Here is a 19,896-nt window from a genome sequence, read left to right on the forward strand (position 1 = left end):
CTCTCTATGGCTAACGAATGTGTTCTGATTACTTGGCATGTAATGTTCTCAGACTAGGTATTCCACACATTTTATATTTCAGTAGATCTCTTCATGCTTTGTGTTAAATCACATGTGATTTATATTTATTATGCTTTTGAGTCTTTTCATTCTTTCTTTCATCCTGGTTTCTGCAAGATTTTGCATGCTTGCTGTTGGTGGGTGAGTGAGTAGCTGGACAAGATAACCCTGTACAGTTTTTTCCTGTCCCTAGTTTATATGCTTCCTGATTGAAGAATATAAATGTTAGAGAAATTAGATTTTTGTGTGTGCCTGCAGAACCGAGAATTGTCAGAGTTGAATAGAACAACCATGTAATCTCTGATACTATCTGGTAATAAAATCTGCCTAAAATACGTGTTTTTCAATTCCATTGGAGCAAAATATAATGATTTTTGTTTTCTATCAGGTTATTCATGGGAAACATGACTCCTGTAATCATATATTTGTACTCCAATTGATACAGTTATTTATCTCTACAGAAGCTGGATGTTAAAACACAATCAGAAAAGCAATGTTTAACAAAGTCTAGTTGACAGGGAGCTGGTTTTAATGTCAAATGCACTTGTGTTTCCATCTGGCTTAGTGATCTCATGTTGAGGTTAATGAGGCAGGAGCAGGCTCATCAAGGGAAGGAGATGCTGGCTTTTCAAACATGATCACCAGTCTTAAGGATCTCATTCGCTTAATAATCTGAGACTGAATCCCTAGTTACCCTGGTTTTCAACCCTTCACCCTTGATTTGATTGGCCTCGATTAATCAGAGGAAGATGAGGACAGTAGAAATGTAATCGTTCAGAACAGAAGGGTGCTTATAATAAAAGGGGAAGCAGAAGAGATCTTTCAGAACCACATTCATCCCCCAAAAGCAGCATCTGAGAAGTCAGCATCTCCTGCAGTTGACCATTCTGATAGTGCTCCATATCTTAAGTATACAAACTGTGTGTTTTTAATAAATCTCTGCATGCATCCTCCCTGTATAACCCAAATTCTTTAAGGGAAAATCACACCCCATCCATTGAACTCTGCTGCTTCATGTATGTACTTACTATGGTTAACAGAGCAAGGTGTAAGTGATCAACCCTAAAACTCAAGAACAAAGTGGCTGATAGCAGCGTATACTGTACTGAGTTTATAACCACATTTATCAATAGAAAGCTGACCAGAACACGGTGAAGCGGCAAGCAAATGTTAACATCAGAACCACGCCTGAATTACTCTGACCACCTTCCATCATTGCCCTAAGTTTTAGGAACACTTGTTAGAGCAGGTTCTTAGCAGGAGTCCTATTTGTGTGCATTTTATTTCTAGGGCACCTGGAGTACATTTGTTACAGGAGATGCCCCAAGATGATCTTCATGCTGCTATGAAAAGGTGCTTTGCTGTGGTGAACAGCTCCATTTCAGAGGGGATGTCTGCTGCAATTCTGGAGGTAATTGCATCTTGGCGGTAAGGTTTTTCTGTGAGGTTGCAGTGAATCTGAAATCCCCTTTTATCACTGGAAATGTGTGTCAACATTTTATGTCCATGTTTCAAAGCTACTGAAGACAAAACTAAAACATATCTTTCTGCAAGTGTTAGTAATTAAGGTTTTCTTCTCTTGAAGTGACAGGGTTTTTTGCTTTGTCTATTTATTTATTTTTTAAATGACAATGTAATTAACAAGACAGGCCTGAGATAGAAGAATCATTCTGATCTGCTGGGGTTGTCATTATTCTTGATTCCACATACACTTCCTTGTAATGTTGCTAGAATAGACTTTCATTTATTTTCACATCCTTTCAAACAGCAATCTAAGAGCTATGTTTGGTTATTTAATTCTGAAATGATTAATGAATGAATGACATGCTCAATTTTTTTGCCATCAGTATTGAAAATTAATAACAGGTTTATTTCATACCTGTCAAAGAAGGGTGCTGCTTAGTATCAAATGCTTCCTAGGAAAAAAATAAATGTACTTAAAGTGGAAGTTCTTAGGCCAGGCACCTTTCACGTTCCAGGACTGCTGGATGTTGGTTTGTGATGATCTCAGAAGATCACAGAAACTATTACATGATTTGTATTAAGAACTCTCCTATTCCTATTTCTAATAAGTAATCTCATGTTGCATTTCCAGCATGCTTTTCTTCCACATGTCTGAAAGTCCTCATAAGTAAGACTGAAGTGAGCATTGTAAGAATTAACTCGTAACTTGCAGTTTGTCGTGGAAGTTGTGTAATGGAGATAAAAAGAGCTGGCATGCTTTCAGAAGCCTGAGCATGCTAGTTCAGGTGCACATGAGTTACAAGCAAATGAGTTACCAATTGCAGGTGCAAAATGAAATCTTGCATTATAGGAAGGGGAATTCGGCAGACATGGCATGGGTTGTGAGACAACAGCTCCAGTCCCAGCTGAGTCAGGATATTCCTCAAGCAAAATCGGGTCTTCAGTTACTACTTGAGAGACTAGCTAACTGAGGCTTGCCTTTTTTAGTACCTCAGACCTGTTTGAATTCTTCTAAAGTTATAAGGGTTTTGGTATTGTATGTCTGTTTACTAGACACTTGTACGGTGGGATTTGATGACATGCTTATAAAATATCCTACTGTAAAAATCCCTCTCTCAGAGGAAGTGTCAGTCTAATAGTCAAGTCCCTGCTTGAGATAGCCAGCAGTAGAAAGGACCATCTGTTAAGATCTTGTTAAATTAACAAGGCAGAAAACAATGTATAAAAATTTTCCGGTCCTAGGCTGGAAATAACATCTTGCTTCAATCTGGAAATTCAACTTTCATGCTCTTGAAAGCTCAAAATTTAACAAGGTCATGAATCTGTACACAGTATTTTAGTATGAGATAAATATATAATAGATAAAAGAGATAAATATATAATCGTATCTATTTCAACCTGCCTTAAGGTATGAAAGCACTAGAAGCCATAACTAATTACTTTGTCATCTAGTACTGATATCTTGGAGATTTTGCCATAACTGATCTATTTTCTGTTTGGCATTTGAAGAAGAGAAAACAAGTATTATAGGAAGTATTTAAAATACATCTCTTCCTCACAAAGCTCAGGAGTTCTGCATGTTCCTGGGCATGTGATGGTGAAAATGGCACTACCACTGGAAGAGTTCAAAAGTTCTCTACATAGTTGGTAAGAACAAGGTTTAGATTCCAGCACCATTTCATCAGAGTACTTTTTCTGTGCTCTCAAGACTATTCCAACTGTTGCAAAAATCATTAGATTGTTATGCTTTTACAAAGAAAAAAGAAACAATTAAAAAAGTAATCATAGAAAAGGAAGATGGCCAGATTCTATTCTGCTGTAGGGCAAAATCCAGTCTTAGACAACGTGTGTAGTACAGGCCTAGTAGTTTGGAATATAAGCCATAACACACTATAAAAATAAAAAGAAATAGAAACGAAGGGATTTTATAGAGCAGTAAAATTGAAGAGGGGCCAACAAAAAGATGCGTAGGCTAGGAGGAAGGGAATGAGGGACAATCCAGACAAAATAGTAAATAAAACCTGTATTTACTCTATAAGCTTTATACTGCTGGTTAGAAATGCTTATTGGATAAACATGCTTTCAAAGCTGAAATTTACATCCTGCATCCTTCTGAAATAGCATTAAAACACATTTGCAGTTAGAATAATGTTACAAAACAGATGGCCAATGGCCTAAAATGTTATTTTATGCTATTATTTGTGGAACCTAGGTCAGTAAATTATACATATTTTCAACAATGTAAATTATTCCTTTTACTGCTTAAAAATAGACTAAGTATCTGAATTAAATTCTAAGCCACTTCATGCAGTAATTATTTACAGCCCAATCCATTTGTTTAAAGCTAGCTGGTATAAAGGCAGCCCCTCATCTCATGTATTTGGCCATCTGTTCTGTCTTTCAGTAGCTATAATTCATTGGTACCTATGTGTTTTGGGACCTGAAAGCTTCCTTATGTAGCAGTTATCGCCCTCCAACTCTATGAGACAGAACAAATGTCTTTCCCTTTAGAGTTCAGAAATTACAGAAAATTAAATATAAACTTAGTGATCAACTTCAATGAATCATCAACTATTTAGCATTCAGAAATAGAAGTGAATGAACATATCTTGAAGATGGCTTTTTTAAGTGTGTGCTAGAGTCCAGTCGAAACTTTACTATAGCAATCCTGTGCCAGCCTGTGCAACCACACTGTTAGGTACGGTCCAACACAGACCTGCCTCAGGCCACTCACACACATACTTGTTCACTGTTGATGTGCAGCCCAGTGGCACAGTATCCACTATCCACTGCGTCTGACATGCTGAATCCAAACTCCCCTCTGTCTTGCAGGTAACTGTTCATGGGGATAGCGGCACTTTCAGCCATAACTCCTGGGGTAGTGGTGCTGTGGTTTGTGTGTTTTCTTCCTTTCTTTCTTTCCTCCTTCTTTGCTGTGCTCTTTCCTTTGAATGGACAATCGCTTGTTTGGAAAGTGGTCAGACCTGAAATACTCTTACAGTTTAGTAAAAGAAGAGATCCGGAGAGGTGAGCAGAGAGGGCCTTAGGTAGGTGACAGTGAACACTGCCACTATCAAGCTCTTGATTTTCAGTTCGGATGTTCAAAAAAGTATCTTCACTCCCAGTTCATTGAACGTGTATGAATGAGGCCAAGAGTCAGCAGACTGCAGACAAGGGTGTTTAAGCCTGTCAACAGAAAGCTCTGAAAAAGAGCTGAATCAGACATTTTGAAGATGTCAGTGCTTCTGAGGGAACCCCATGTTAGGGCTGTGGTTGGGTAATTAGAGCCAAAAGCAATGTCCTTGGCCTGCAGACTGAAAACCTGTCAGGCAGAGTGGGGCACCGATATCTCTCATTTCCTGGGTGAACTTCAAAGTTCTATGAACTTTACTGATAAGTACATACTGTCATATTCTTTTTGTAAATCAAGCTTTGGAAAACAGAGTTGTTTAACAGTAAAATCAGAGCAAATGACAAAATAATTGTATTTCCTCTCACAAAAAAGACTTTTTTTTTTATTTTTAAAAAACCTGCATCTCAACAACTTTAGATACTTAAGATAAATTCAGAAATCTGCTCTGTAGTTTTTATATTTCTCATTTATTTATTCTGGGTTGTGTTCACTTAATTAATCTATTTGAATTACCATCAGCTGATCCAGTAGTTTCTGCTACAAAGAGTAGAACAGGTTATTTCACCAAGTGTTATTATTATTTTTAGAGCTAACTAGCGCAAAGCAGACCTTCGTTCCAGAAGGACTATAGAATTTCTATGTCCAAAAAGTAGATTCATCTGCAGTGATTTAAACAGTATTTCTCTTAGATATTTTAAGCTATTAAGACATGTGTCTAAGTCACAGCAGTCCCTCACTGTTCTAAACATAATTGGTTCTATATGTTATCAGCCAGAATATTTTTGTCTTCAGTTTTGTCCGAACTATAAAACCCCATGGTTTTCTCCTTGGAGTTTTGCTTTCTTGCTATGTAGACTCAAGCAAAATTGCTAGCCATCCAGGAGTGTAATGACAGTAATTAAAAATGCATTCACTCTGAAGCGACAGGGAATCGGTATGAAACAGATTGGAGGTTTTGGGAGAGTGAATTTGTTTCTTGTTTGACACTGTGATAATTGTACAATATGAGTTTTTGCGGTTTTACAGTCAGTGCATCTCAAGACTTCCAAATTCATCAGTAGTAATTAAAGTTTCAGATCAGGATATGCATGAGTAACAGAGCTGAATGGCCAGGGTTTGCACACCAGTTACTTCAAAATTTAAGTTGTATATTTTAAAGTTGCTAGGCATTAGGGCTCTTGGAAGTGGTTTACTAGCTGTGCTGCCTCTCAGCTCCTGATTCTGCAGGCAACCTGAAATGCTACCATGTTGAGACACCACACTTCCTTTCCTTTTTGTTAATGCATATGCATAAATGTACACATACATATGCATACAAATAAATGAATAAACACATCAAGCAACTACCCCATAATTTATGTGGAATCAAATCCTACTTCTTCAGATGTATTCCTTGGTCTGTGAGGAGTCCCATAGCAATAGCTTTGTAGATAATATGTTTTGAAAGTGTAATGTGTTCTGAAAGCATAACCTTTTCTCTCCTCTCCTTGGTATAGTTCAGTCAGAAGCTGCATCACTGCATACTTCCCTGCAGTCCCTGAATGCTCAAAGTCCAAGACAGGCTATAGTCACAGATGCTGTCAAAAGAAAAACTCCTTCCACAGTCCTATATGACCCCTAGGAATCAGAACTGAGGAGAAAGAGCCAAGCGATTTCCACGGTCACCTTCACTGTCGTTGAGCTGCCCACCTCTGTCCAGTTCTGCACATGTTACAGAAAATCTGTGAAAAAAAATATGGTTTAATGGAACAAAAGAACAGATACTTTGTTGGGGAGAAGTGGCTTTTTGTGCTATGAACTAATCTTCTCATCTATGCATAATAACGGTAGGAGTTACAGTGACAACCTTTCATCTGAACTTTAATTTTATCCTCTTCAAGCCTGTAATATGTCAGGAGCTTCCAATGGGAAACAAACTGCATACTTTCAGGTGGAACAGAATAAAGGATGAAGCAACTATTCATTGACTTTCTGGATTGATAACATGTTCAAAGTTACAGGACTAACAAAAGTATAAACAAAATATTTCAGAGAAGTTCCATATAGGTGATCACCTTAGACATGGTAGTTTACAACTAAAAAAATTGGAGAGATGGGAAAGAAAGAAGTTTGGTTTGTTATTTCTGCCTTTAATTTTAAAGAAGTTGTCATCATTAACATCTCAAAATCCCTGAATCCTAATAAACTGTTGTTTCCTCTTTCTGTATTCCTGTAGGCAATGGATTTAAATATTCCAGTGCTGGCAAGGAACATTCCTGGGAATGCAGCAATAATAAAACATAAGGAAACAGGACTGCTATTTTCAAATCCTCAGGTAAGAAAACAACAAATCCTTAGACCTTTCAAAGCTTAGGTTCATTTTCCATGCTTGTGTTTGGAAACTTTGCTTTTTCTCTAAGCAGTTTTTCTCAGATTCTCCTAAAACCCTGGGTGTTAGACTGCCTTTCTTTGCATTCACTTTGCAGTTCACTAAACTTTGACTAGGTGTCAGCCTTGCTGAATGTTTGCCTCGTCTGTGCTGCTGTACAGCCTGCCATCTGAGTGGGGCACTTCAGATTTGAAGGTTCCATAAGCAAACCCTGGAAGAGATGCTATACCTGCGTCACAGTTCCATTTAAGTACTAACTGAAATACAAACTCATATTTGACAAGCAGTAGCTAACCAAAAGAGAACGACGAGCCTGAAGTTTTAGATAATACATTATCTGTAATTTCTAGCAGTAAGTGTTAATATAAAGCATTATTAGGTCCAAGATATTGCTCAGTCAGAAAATAATTAATGACTAAAATTAAGTAAAGGGTTAGAATGGAGTTTCTGTGAAGATAGTAAGAGTGGGGAGAAAGGGAACACTACCTGTATTTAAATGCTGGAAATTTTCATTTCAGTATATTTTCCTGCATTATGTCTTTGCTATGACATATGTTTTTATCCAACTCAAGATTAAAAAAAAAAACCCTTACTAGAATAGTCAATTTGTAAAGTAGAAAATGTATTGTATTTATTTACTTTATGGAGTATGTGTGTGTGTGATTGATGGCTCCTGTTAAGTTGTATTTCAGGAAGGTGAATTCTCTCAGTTAATTTTGGGGGCTTTTTAATAGAAAAATTCTTGTAGCTCTTTTTTTGTTTGTTTCTTTTCATTTTGTTTTTGTTTTTCTGAGATAGTCAATGTTTCCAAGGGCTTCTACAAAAAAACCCAACTCTTTGTTAACTTCTGAAATTCATTTTGTTGCGTAATTATTTTCTCTTCTTGCAATATCCTTTGGAAATGGGGTACTTCCAGGCTAGTGGAGGCTGAGATAGAAAGCTATTTATAAAATTCTTTGTATATGTATTCCCTGTAAAAGCCCATTGACTTCCATATGCTTCCTCAAAACTTCAAGGATATATGATCAAGTTGAACACACAGACTGATGGCTTCCTTGATACGAATTCTGATACATTCTGTTGGTTCCCTCAATATGCTGGTTACATTTGGCTTGTAATTCAAATACATTATTCATACCAGACCCAATTAGCTTCATCATGTATCCTTGTAAGAAGCCTCTTTTTGCAATCTCTAAGCATCCTACATTCCAAGTGTTTCTCTGGAATCCAAGATCAATTAAAAATATGCTATATATTTATTTCCTTACTTGGAGGAAAGTGCAATTTTAAATAAAGAAGTAGTCCCAGTGACATCGGTGGCTCTGTACAAATGGCTGAGGACTTCCATTTATATCAGAACTAAAGTCACAGGCTGTAAATATGTCTAGAATACTGTAAGCTTAATTTATATAAACCCCTTCTGTCTGAGATCCCTTCTGTGCAACATGCTATACCAAAGATCAGAAACTCCCCTATTCTGCTGCTTTTTGATCCCCTTTTTGCTGTTATCCTGTCTCAGAAGTCCACAGAATCTCTTTTACGTTAAGATGGTGACTTGCATTACTATATTCATACTCCTGGGTAATATTTGTGCTGGAATCACTAATGTTTGCGCAGGTAACCTATCTTAGAAAGGAAAGTAATATTCTGGCTTCCTCTCTAAAACAGCAATTGTATCTCATTTAATAAAAGCCCTTTTATATTGTCATTGGTGTCAAATACGGTATAAACTACCAAAGTTTGCAAATGGGTCAGGAAACTATTTGTTTACAGGGGTAATACTCTAATTCGACTGCAGAATTGTTGAAAACTTTCTTCTTGCAGCGATGAGCTCAGAATGCCAATCATCATCACTCATCGTTTTAAAGTAACCCTTTACTCTTGTTCCTTATCTCCCCAAACCGTATCAAATAGAGTTTTTAAATCACTGTACATAGTCTATCAGGGGTTGAGAGTTATATTAGATCAAAGAAATGTGATTAAGTTAGAACACTTACAGTTTCAGAGTGGGTTTCATATTTTTATTGTTGTAAGGAAGGAAGAGTCTGCCCCTGGCACTTTGAATACTGCCTTAGAAGATTCAGTTGACAACAGGGCTCAGAAACATATCTTCTGGTAAGAAGTTTTCTGGGTTTTGTTATTCTGATTACTTTGACATCTTAAGTATCTGGTAAACCAGTTTCTGCTGTATTGTCAATTGCATCAGGTTAGTTAGGGAAAATGCCTTTCATCATATAAGGAGATTACTACTGTGTTCAGGTGCTTGGGAAAGTCTGTCTCTACCTTGAAGAATCTGGACCACCAAGGATTAGAAAACGTCAAAGAAATTTTCATTGCTAAGTTTAGTGGATCCCATCTGGTTGTGATGATACACACTGTATCATAGCTCAAGAGTAGAAAGCATTATTTTCAAGTTGTTACTGATTTGGGGAGGGAAAGATTTACAATAGTCAGCTTAGATACGAGCAATTGTGTATGGTCTGTAGGCTATCTTTTGAAAGCTAAGTAAGAGGGATATAAAATTACCATTATACGAAGAGAATTGTTTTAAATTGTGAATGCTGTTGGTTTTCTTTTTTTATTCTTGCTGAAAGTGAGCTTTTGTGGCTTACAGGGAAGTAGGAAATTCTGTGCATGACTGTAGTTATCATTTATCCATTTGCATTTATGCTGAGGCTACTTGACTGGAAATAGAGAAAGCCTTGCCAGTCACTGAAGGCAATACTTGGATAGAAACAGTTAATATAGAAGTGAAAACTATGAAACGTTTTGTCCTTGATACTACCTCATTACTTTTAAATCATGGTTTGATCCTGCCATTACTTGAATTTGCAAGTTTATGGAATATTTGACACTCAGTTAATGGGACCTGAAATAAAAAAATAAGAGATAAGAATAGGGCAATAAATAATGCAGAACCACGCTAAAAGGGAAGACGCAAAGAGTTATTCAGCATTCTGAGTTTCAAAATTACATGTTCAGCATCCGTAAAAGCTCACAGAAGGAGCTAAATAAACAGAAGGAGGTAAATAAACTTCAAAGCCAATAAGAAGGGCCAAGCACAAACTAAGTTTGAGAGAGAGTGGGTCATGGAAAGACTGCTGTTAGCAGAGACAACTTTTGAAGTGGTAAGAGGGAAACAGCTCAGCTGAGCACAGGCAGCAATACATTGCAGGTACATTACTCTCATCCGCCAAACATGGGTCAGTGCCATTGCCACGAGGGCTTCAAGCCAGAATATTGCCCAATTTTTCAGAGCTTTCAACCTTCACACTGAATAGACTAATTAGAAGTTTCTGGCAGTGCCAGCAATCACTGTTTATACTCCCCTAGAAATACTGGCCATTGCCCTGTGAAGTACACAGATGGACCAGCTAACTTCTGAGCTGTGCCCGCCACTGGGTAGATCTGTTGCTATTCTGAATTTACATCTGGCGTTTGCCTTCCCTCGGGTGATTCTCTGTTGTTTAAGAATCATGTTCCTTTATCTGCTGAAGCTGATATGAAATGGTTTAATTGCAGAGTTACTTTCATTACATAAATAATATATTAACCATGCATCTTATTTTCATTATGTGTGAGCTGCAGTACCGATGTAGTTCTCATGGTAGTTGAAGGAATATTCATTCTTTTTACTCAGTGCACTCATTTTCTAGCTTTATTTCCCAGATACCTGTGTATCTGCATCTCTGCAAAATATTATACAGAATTTCTTTTAGGTATTATATAGAGAAGTTGACATTTTCTTTAAAGATGGTAGGTCATTTTACCAGGAGAAAAATATATTATGGATACTGCTGTTAAAAAACAGCTTGGGTTTGAAGTGAAATACTACCCATAGAAAGGGCACATGTGGTGTCTGTTCTGGATGTACACAAGATGATCTTCTCCCCTCTTTATTATGGGTTGTGGCTAAGTACTGAGATTCAGCTTTTACAGTGTTTTTCTGTCATGCGTATAGTGATTATACTGATTTCTGTATGTGAATAAAAGGCTTACTAGAAATATGGACGTCCCCCAGTAGTAAGTTAGCATGCGTATCACCTCCATTTTGGCTGCTGAAGTGCATACCCTTATGTTTGATAACTGGAAAGTCATGGGTGACTTTTTCCCCTCTTTCACCAGAAGTGAAAGTTACTTCACATCTACAACAAAATATGAGAATGCACGAATGTTTGTGCAGTATCACTTGCACAAATACAGCAGAACAGCTGATAAAGAGATGTTACCACAGTGTGAATAGTTTGTATATAATAAGCTTCTAGAAAAGAAAAATCAAATGCTCAATTTTATGAAAAAGCTCCGAGTTCCGAATGTCTGCATTCTGCAAGTGGGAGCCCATGCTTCAGACTTACCACAAAACTGCAATTGAAATGCAAGTCAGTTGTAGTTAAGGGAGACACCTGAAAAATGAAGTTATTGCTTTCTAAAGCCGAGCATCCAAAACTAAAAACAAGCTAAGCCAGCTGCTCAAAGGGTATGAGGTTAACCCAGATAAGTCATAGTGAATCTTCCCACTGGCTTCCAGTCAGATTGCAAGTGACTTGTAGGTGGCCACATCTGATTAGTAGAAGTAGTAGGGATACAGCTAAGAAGTCCTTATTCTCTTGTCTCCTGGTATTTCTCCATTTGTTTTTTTTTCCCTCCTGCAGTTTCTCAACTTCTATGCTTTGGACTCAGTTTGGCATTTTCCTGAAATTATCCTCAGTACTAAGTATTGTAACTATGAATAAGGATCTAATTTCTTCTATCATTTACATGTTTCCAACTTTTTGTCCTCTATATCCACATTTTAAAAGAATGCTAATAGGACTACCTGTCAAGAAATGTTACATTGCTGCTTCTGTTCTTGGGTAATTTACATAAATTATTTTTAAACATTACTTTAAATAAAAGCCTCCACAGGAGCATAAAATTAAAGTTGGAATGTAGTTTAGTGTGAACAGTATTTATTACTGTGATTATATACGCAATTGGATGAAGCCAGCATAAGTCATGTAAGACTTTCCCACCTTGCCTGCTCTGTATTCTTGGCAGATACGGAGGAAGGACAAGAGGAAAAGAATGTGGCTCTAAAGCTGGAGTCAGTGGCTGTATCTGGAGTGCCTGAGAGAAGCAGCCTCAGGGTACTTACTGGACCAGCCTCACTTAAGTGTTTTTAGGGTAAGAATCACAGGAAGCCAGAAAACTCCCTCTTTGGGCCATGTAAATTCCAAGGAAGGAACTGAATACACTGGTTAAGTTAGCACATACCTGAACACCAAGGTAGTTGTGGATGGAAAGCAGGCTGGATACGAAGCACGTGGCCCCCCTGGCTAGGCCAGAGGCTGACTTGTCAGTGCTGTGTGGACAGAGCAAAAACTGCAAGTAGTACTGTAAAATAAGGGGTTGTTGTTAATATACGTGTGAAGATCTTTCTATCACCTCGTTACAAACCTTTCAAATTTCATGGCAGTGATGAATATATTGATAGTTTGTCTTGTCAGTGAGAGTCAAAGCAGTGATTATAACATGTTTAATGTGATTTCACATACCACTGTTTCCCAGGGGTCACTTTACAGCTATGTATTATGCATAGCCATCACTTGCATTACAAGAGCAAAACTGATCCCGTGGTAACCAAAGATTTTTCTATGTGTGTGTGTGTTTATATACGCTGTGTACTTAGGTTTCCACATATAGCTTAGTAGTTAACTTAGTGTTGATATGAACTCTGGTCTTGTTTGTGATACCGCCTTTCATAGCTGATAGACTGTGTAAATAGTATCTCCCTCTCCCATCCTTTCTGTCCCCTGCTTCTCTATGCACTGATCTTCACTGTCAATTGTGTAGTAATGCATTATCTTAATTTTCCATTACACAATAGCTGTCTGCTTTTCTGAGCTGAACCAAGACACTATTTTGCAAAGATCTGAGCACATTTTTAATCAAGCTAAAGTATTGGAAGTTGTCTCTTGATAGAAAATTAGACCAGCTGCTCAGAACAGATTAGTTCAAACATCAGATCTCCATTCACATGTTTGAAGTTCAGAGTTTCTCTTCCCTAGAACTAAATTAATTAGAGTGGCAGAGGAGCAGGCAAAGGAATAGCTGTAATCTGTGAGGTCTAGTATTTTGGCCAGTAAAGTTAAAGGAAATTAATACATTTTATTGCAGAGCTTGTTTTGCTAACACTGCTGTGTCTGGAAGTGCCCAGATGCGTCTGCTCCGGAAGAGCCTGCTGCTGCCTGCCTGTACTTACATACTGTGACTGTGTTTATGTTTTGAGTTTTTTAGTCTTACCATAAAACTAACTAAAGATGTCACAGCAGCAATGAGATATAAGTTTAGCTGAGATCAAAGGCCTGTTGCCAGTTGCCCTCTGTACAGAAGGTCAAATGAATTATTTAATTTCTAACCAGCCTGGTTTTCTAACACTTGGGCAGGGAAACAATTTTTGAGTCCTTTAATTTGTTGCTCTTATTTGCCTTAATGCTCTTGGGATTGTCTTTGATTTTAAATGTCTTAGTTGGGGGGCTGTGTAAAATGATATACAGAATAATTATTTATTGATTATTGTTTATAAATAAACTATGATACTTGACCTTGAAAAATTAATTTGAACACCTTCATGTATTGGCTCACAGTTGAAGAGCTTTACTGAAATCATAGCTGATATGGGTACAAGCTATTTCAGTATGATTAGGACTTTCTTTATCTTTTTTAGGAGTTTGTTGTGCTGTCCAAGAGTTTGATGAACGACCCCATTATGGAAAAAGAAATTGTAACAAGAGCCAAAGACTACATGAAGAAACATCATTCATGGGAAAGTGAAAGAAAAGCCTACGAGAACCTTGTCCTAAGACTCCAGTGAACTGCAAGACCACAGTTGATACCCACCAGTCTATATAAAGCACTATACTGGAGGATGTGCGATTAGATTTGGGTTTCCATTGGTTTCTTTTTTTAAGAGATAGTAAGACATGCATTAATATTCTGTTCAGACATACCAACGTCACAGGAGTTGTCTGCTATTCAAACTCAAATTTATCTAATTCAGCACACTGTCTCTAGTGTACCAGTTCATCACAGACCAGTATCATTTTGTAAGATCACATAGGAGAAATATACTCTTTGAGCACAGCTTTTTTTATTGTTGTAAGGCCTCAGAGGGAGGATTTCTTGTACACAGTGGAGCACACCACCACATAGAGCCCACATGAACGTTCTGATCATACCGCATCCTAACCAAACTGCAGCATCAGTTTTCTTTCCAATTATACCAATCTGTATGTATTCAGGTACATGTGACATGCACATATATGTTCAGAAAGCCAAGATTAGTTATATAAGCAGAGTATAAAATTAATAGGATGAAAGCTTTCTGAAGACTGAAAGATCAACATATCTGTTGACTGTGTAATGATCTGCAGTCATATAATGACTGCATAATTGCCAAAAAGCAACGGAGTGTTGCTGCTTGAGGAGAATGAGGAGTATAGGGCGTGTTTTGTACTGCCCTCTGAGTACCCGAACTGCTCTCAGGTGAGCTGATGTGACCAAACTATCCTATGCCTGCCTTTTCTCTTGGGACCAGAACAGGAAGGCTGGCACAGCACCTGCAGCCATACATGGCTTCAAAATCCAGAACTGCACAGCACTGCCTACAGCAGCAAGACGTGCTCGCAGAGAGATGCTTTGTTACATGAACTACCTCTTAGTTTACCAGTTTCTTTGGTACCTCTGTGATTCACTTATTTACTAAAAAGATTTATAAGAGCTGTGAAAAGGGAATGGGGGTGTGTGTGTGCGTGTATTTTCAATTTACTATGTATTTTGGTACTGTTTGTTCTCATCTGTGGCTTTCAGGATATACTGCAATATACTGTAGCAGGCTGTTTTAAAGTGAGACTTACCTGTGTTTGAAGTCCATACTAATCATTGCTGCCAGCCCAGTGCTTCTGGACAGATCTTTGAATCCATAATTGGTCAAAGAAGTTACTTATATTTATAGAAAACAAACAAAAACGGTCATATTTTTAACCACTTGTTATTAGGAAATTATTTGCTTTGTATAGGCTTGATCCTGCCCCCAATGAGAACCAGTGACATGTTTACTATTGATGTAATGGCTGTTTTGTCAGACTTTTCTTTGTAATAATGAAGTCTGCTGTGTAGTTTAAGCTTTACTCTTTATTTCTGATGTTTTGCTACTGTTGGGACAGTAAACAAGAAAGCAGTTTGAATGTCATACATTGACTTCTTCAGAATCTCTCCCACCTTTTATTGCAACAGGCTTCTGCTCAGCATTGCCTTCAGTAACACAGTCCTGAAGGGCAAATCTGGCCTGGTTTGAAATCCAAGCATTGCTACATTCCCTTTTGAGCACAATTTTCTTAAATATTTCTGGCATATCCTTTGGCATGCTGGGATGTAAGTACCTCTGTGCTAGTTCTCAGTTTAAAAACCACCAGCCAACATCTACCACTGAATAATTGCTAAACCTGCAGCTAAATCAGCCTATTGGGTTTTCCCTGCTGTCTCAGGAGGAGCCATGTTTCTTTGGACATGTCCATTACCAGTGAGTAGTGAGGCCTCTTGTGGGATGGCAGTGTCTCAGCTGGCCAATATATACTGAAGGATGAACCCAAACAATACGGATTTTCGGCATGATGTATGTGGTACGGAACTGTTTAGGCAATAAAAAAATCAAAACCCCATCTAGAGCCAACTGAGCCGACTGCAGAGTCCTGTTCCTCTCAAAACGTCTCCTCTCAGAAGATATCCGCCACTATATCTCGGATACTGGCTTTGATCCTTAGCCCACTTCCACCCAGAAGCCAACCAAGTATTGGCTGTCTTCTGAGAACTACAGATCATTGAAAAAACCCCCCAAACAAGTACATAATGTGTAATAGAAGTCTAAGCATTGAGCTAATGGTAAATTATTAGTCATAGTAATGATTAGAAAGCTTTTTCTAAAGCATGATACATTTATAACCAAGCTTCAAGCAATTCAATACATTGATCTGGAATTTGTGCTATTTCCAGCAAAACAAAACATGTTCAAGTGAGAAATTCTGCTACACCCTCAGAATGTAATTAACATATGATTTTTCAGGCTGTATTTAATCTATAAATACAAAAGCTGCATCTGGGAAACAGCATGCTCATTTGCATGTGATAACCATACCAGAAGCACAAACAACCCTTCTGCAATATATGCATTAAGGAAAAAAAAAATAATAGAAAACAACCAAAATAGTGGTGAGCTCAGCCCTCAGGACTGTTTCATAGTCATCAAACGAGGCAGCGTTCATCAATCAAGGACATTCAGCTTTGATATCATTTATCACTGGGCTTGTGTTCTGCAACATGAAGCCTGTCTATTAAGGCTAAGAGGTTGGGGCAACAACTGCTAGGGAATTTCATTGCAATAAATTGCTATTGAATTTATGTTTTAAATTTCATCCACTCTTATGTGCCAGGTCCATAAATATTCAATGAGATTTGCAAGTCCTTGTAAAGAAAATATTAGACCCATGCAAGCAATTTTAGGTATATCTTTCAAGCAACTTCACTCAAATGGTTTTATATATAAGAATAATCCTTTTATTGTCCTGCAGCCCTAATTATGGTATTTTTCCTCCCCCTTCAAAGCCCCATTTCTTACCCTAGCAGCTTTTTAAGCAAGGCACAGCTCGATGAGCTACAGATCCAAAAATAGCACTTGGTCTGTTTGCAGGAAAAACCTGCATTGTGCATTTACCCCGTGGCTAATTCTGTATTTCAGGACCTTGAAATGTAATGTTAATTAATCCAATTACATGCATTTTATTTTGCAATTAATTCTGCCATTGAATTCACAGGAACTGAATGAAAGCAGTGGACCTGTACAATGGGTACTACTATGCTGTTCCCTTTCTTGGCACAAGTACTTCAGAAGTGGAAACAATTTGGTACTGTGTGGCAAAACCTAGCTAGAGTTTTAGTTCCTGTGGAGTGTGGAACTACAGCTTCCTGAAGTGGGATTTCATTTTAATTAGCCCCAAAGCAGACATATTCCAGTTTTTGAAAGTCGTTTCTACATTCCCATTACAGCCATAACCAGTGTGTGTGTTGGTAATACTGATTCTGAGTTAAGTCTTCCCATTTCTGTCTGCTCCCAGGCAAAAAGTTGCTGTTGGCTTAAACCAGCAAGGGTTTACCAGCTACCAGCTCTGCAGCCTTGGCTCTGCTGTTCTCCCCTCCTTGGCTTCTGCACTAACAGGCAACTGCTCTTGCCCGTTACAGGGGGCCTTGGTGGGAAGCAAAGGGCACCGGAGGAAGGAACCTGAGTATGACCATGGCTGTGAGGATATTACTCTTTCAATTTTCTAGAAAAGACTGTATCAGAGCAGACTGAACTCCAAAAATAATTAAAATGACATGGCACTTAGAGCATCAAATTTTAAATTCAGCTTTGAACACAACAAAAGTTGACTTACCACAGTTACGGGGGCGCCAAGGTGTGCAGGACTCCTCCATGTTCAGCCATGGTCACTTTGCTAGCTTGGCTCCGTCAACAGCTTAACTTCAGCCCTTTGGGATGCCACCTGCAATCTGACACTGACCATTGTGACTTCAAGTTCCAACAGAACCTCAGTGCTCCAAACCAGCAAAGGCGGTTGCTTGGTGATCTCAGGGAAATTAGTTTTGATACTTTGCTATTAACTTTCTTGACATATCAGGACTTAAAACAACTGTCAAAAGAAAATGTTAAATTATATATTGGCAGATTTCAAAGTATTTCTGCTTCTTCTGCAAATCATTTACCATCAACTCTGCCTGAGCATTAAGCAATCCAAACAGCTGCAAATGCTACCTTTATGTTTAATGAATGCACAAGTACTTCAGTTAGCTGTTTTCAATGTATTTTCTCCTGTCTGTTGGGCTCATAACCCATTCTGTCCCTTTCTTCCCTCAGTCTTTTTAATCCTTTGGTCAACAACCATTCCACATGGAAATAAAGGAACAGTTTTGTCAAACAGCCTTTGACAAAAGGCTTGTCAGAGGAGATGGGTGCTTCCATGTGGAAATCAATCATTTAATGGCTCAATGGAATCTGAGCTTGCTGGTTTTTTGGGTTTTTTTTGTTTTTTCTTTTTTTTCCCTTCATTAAGTTGTCCAAAGTAATTTCATCACTCCAGAATTTATTTCACTTCCTCCCTCCTCTGTCTGGTTGGTCCAAGTCCAGTTGCTTTAACATTTGAAACTTACACCCCATATAAGAGCAGGTCTCTGCAGCCCTGCACATGCCCCAGTATTCCTGGATGCCACAGGTAGTTTTTATTCTGCCTGATATAGCCAAAGGAAAGCCTTGATCTTCCAAACTCTTAATTACATTTAGAATTTTAGAGTAAAGAGTGTATTACTAAAACAAAGACTTATGGTCACCAATAGAAGAGCAAACTGTAAGATACAAAAACCAATTACATTTTCTAAAGCGGTGGATAATTTTTATGTGCAATTTAATCCTCTTTAAATGAACTGTTTTCATCAAGTAACTATTCCATGTCATTCCTATGATTTCTTGTTTTAGGTATTAAATATTGAGGGCACTTGAAATTTCTCATCCTTTCAAAAAATGTAGGGCAGCATTTGTTTTGTCCAGTACCTGAAAAATGATTCTAGACATTCATTTCCCCTAGAGCATTACCAATAAGCTAATTTAAACCATTTGTGTAAAATTAAACAGTACATTTTATTAACAACAGCAGAAAACATCTGTTTACTGAGAAATCATAGATGTGGACCCTGACCTGAAACACCCCCACAGCACCCTTTAACCCCTTCTACTCCAGGGGCAAGTCACATACCCTCTTTCATGACATTTTACCATGCTTCTCACATTGCAATTTCCATTCTTGTGTACTTCAGCACAAATCTTCTTAAGTCCAGCTACAACTATAACCTTGCTAGATAGAGGTCACTTATTTCATTTGTCTGATTCAATCAAGTTACATCGGGCATTGAAACGAAATGCCCCTGCGCTGCTTCAAAAATTAATCCCTGCCGTTGAGAAGTTCCACTGTTATTTTAGTGGCTTTAATGAAGTGAAATGAGTTAGGGAATCTTTAATTTAACTGGAGTAATATATCAAAAGCTTTTATGCTTGGAGCGTGGCCTTTGCCAGCCCTTAGAGCCACCTAGCTTCTTTTCAAAATTTTTCTTTTAAAAATACATTTAAGTAAGAAGTCACCTGCAATCACATTTAAAATATATATGATTTCCTGCTTAACATGCCCAAGTGTTTGCACCTTGTGGCACCCACCACGGTGCATGCCCAAGTTACCTGGATAATCCCTGTGCTTACCCACACTTGTTAGCACAAAGGCTCAGTGCTTTGAGGAGAGAGGAGGCTGCAGTGTCTCTCTCTTTTAGCACAAGGCTGTTCTGGTCTACAGTAGAAATAATAAATACCATTGGTAGTAACGATTGGCTCTACAACCCCTGTTTACATACCTGTTATAATCCAGCAATGACACCAGTTATTTGAAGAGCAAGGTAAGGCTGTGAAGGTAACACACTCTAACAAAGTAGAAATGTTTTCAAATATTGGTATAAAATATTAGCACTTCAGTCCCTATTTAGAAGTCGACCACTGAATTCAGACTGTGACACCGATGTGGCACTACCTCTCACTCCTCAAACAGCATCAGCAGCTGTTAGGTTACAAGGTGCTATCTGAATAAAGGCATTAAAGGCTGTCTCACACTTCATAATGTGGTTTAAAATAAGTTTGTCTTGGCCAGGTATTAGTAACAATATAGCTATTTACGAGCTGCACTGCAAGCCAGGCAAAAGCAGCAGCATGTTTTTCTGTACAAAAGTAAAGGAACAGGCAATGGGA

At 38.1% G+C, this 19,896-nt stretch overlaps 1 protein-coding gene across 7 annotated transcripts in view; it reads left to right on the forward strand.

Annotated features, from left to right (window-relative positions):
- GLT1D1 (glycosyltransferase 1 domain containing 1) overlaps window positions 1-18,086 on the forward strand; it is a 55,810-nt gene extending 37,724 nt beyond the window's left edge. For 4 of the 7 annotated variants that reach the window (XM_030500752.1, XM_030500753.1, XM_030500755.1 and 1 more), the window contains 3 exons: window positions 1,351-1,471; window positions 6,873-6,971; window positions 13,732-18,086. In XM_030500752.1, coding sequence (XP_030356612.1) covers window positions 1,351-1,471; window positions 6,873-6,971; window positions 13,732-13,878 — 367 coding nt within the window. In that variant the 3' untranslated portion in view covers window positions 13,879-18,086. Of the gene's footprint in view, window positions 1-1,350; window positions 1,472-6,153; window positions 6,484-6,872; window positions 6,972-12,062; window positions 13,534-13,731 lie in introns of those variants that run through there. The other 3 variants (XR_003993654.1, XR_003993655.1, XM_030500754.1) reach the window with 3 other exon arrangements.
- The last annotated feature ends 1,810 nt before the right edge of the window (window positions 18,087-19,896 follow it).

This window comes from Strigops habroptila, chromosome 11, assembly GCF_004027225.2.
Source record: "Strigops habroptila isolate Jane chromosome 11, bStrHab1.2.pri, whole genome shotgun sequence".
NCBI lineage: Eukaryota > Metazoa > Chordata > Aves > Psittaciformes > Psittacidae > Strigops > Strigops habroptila.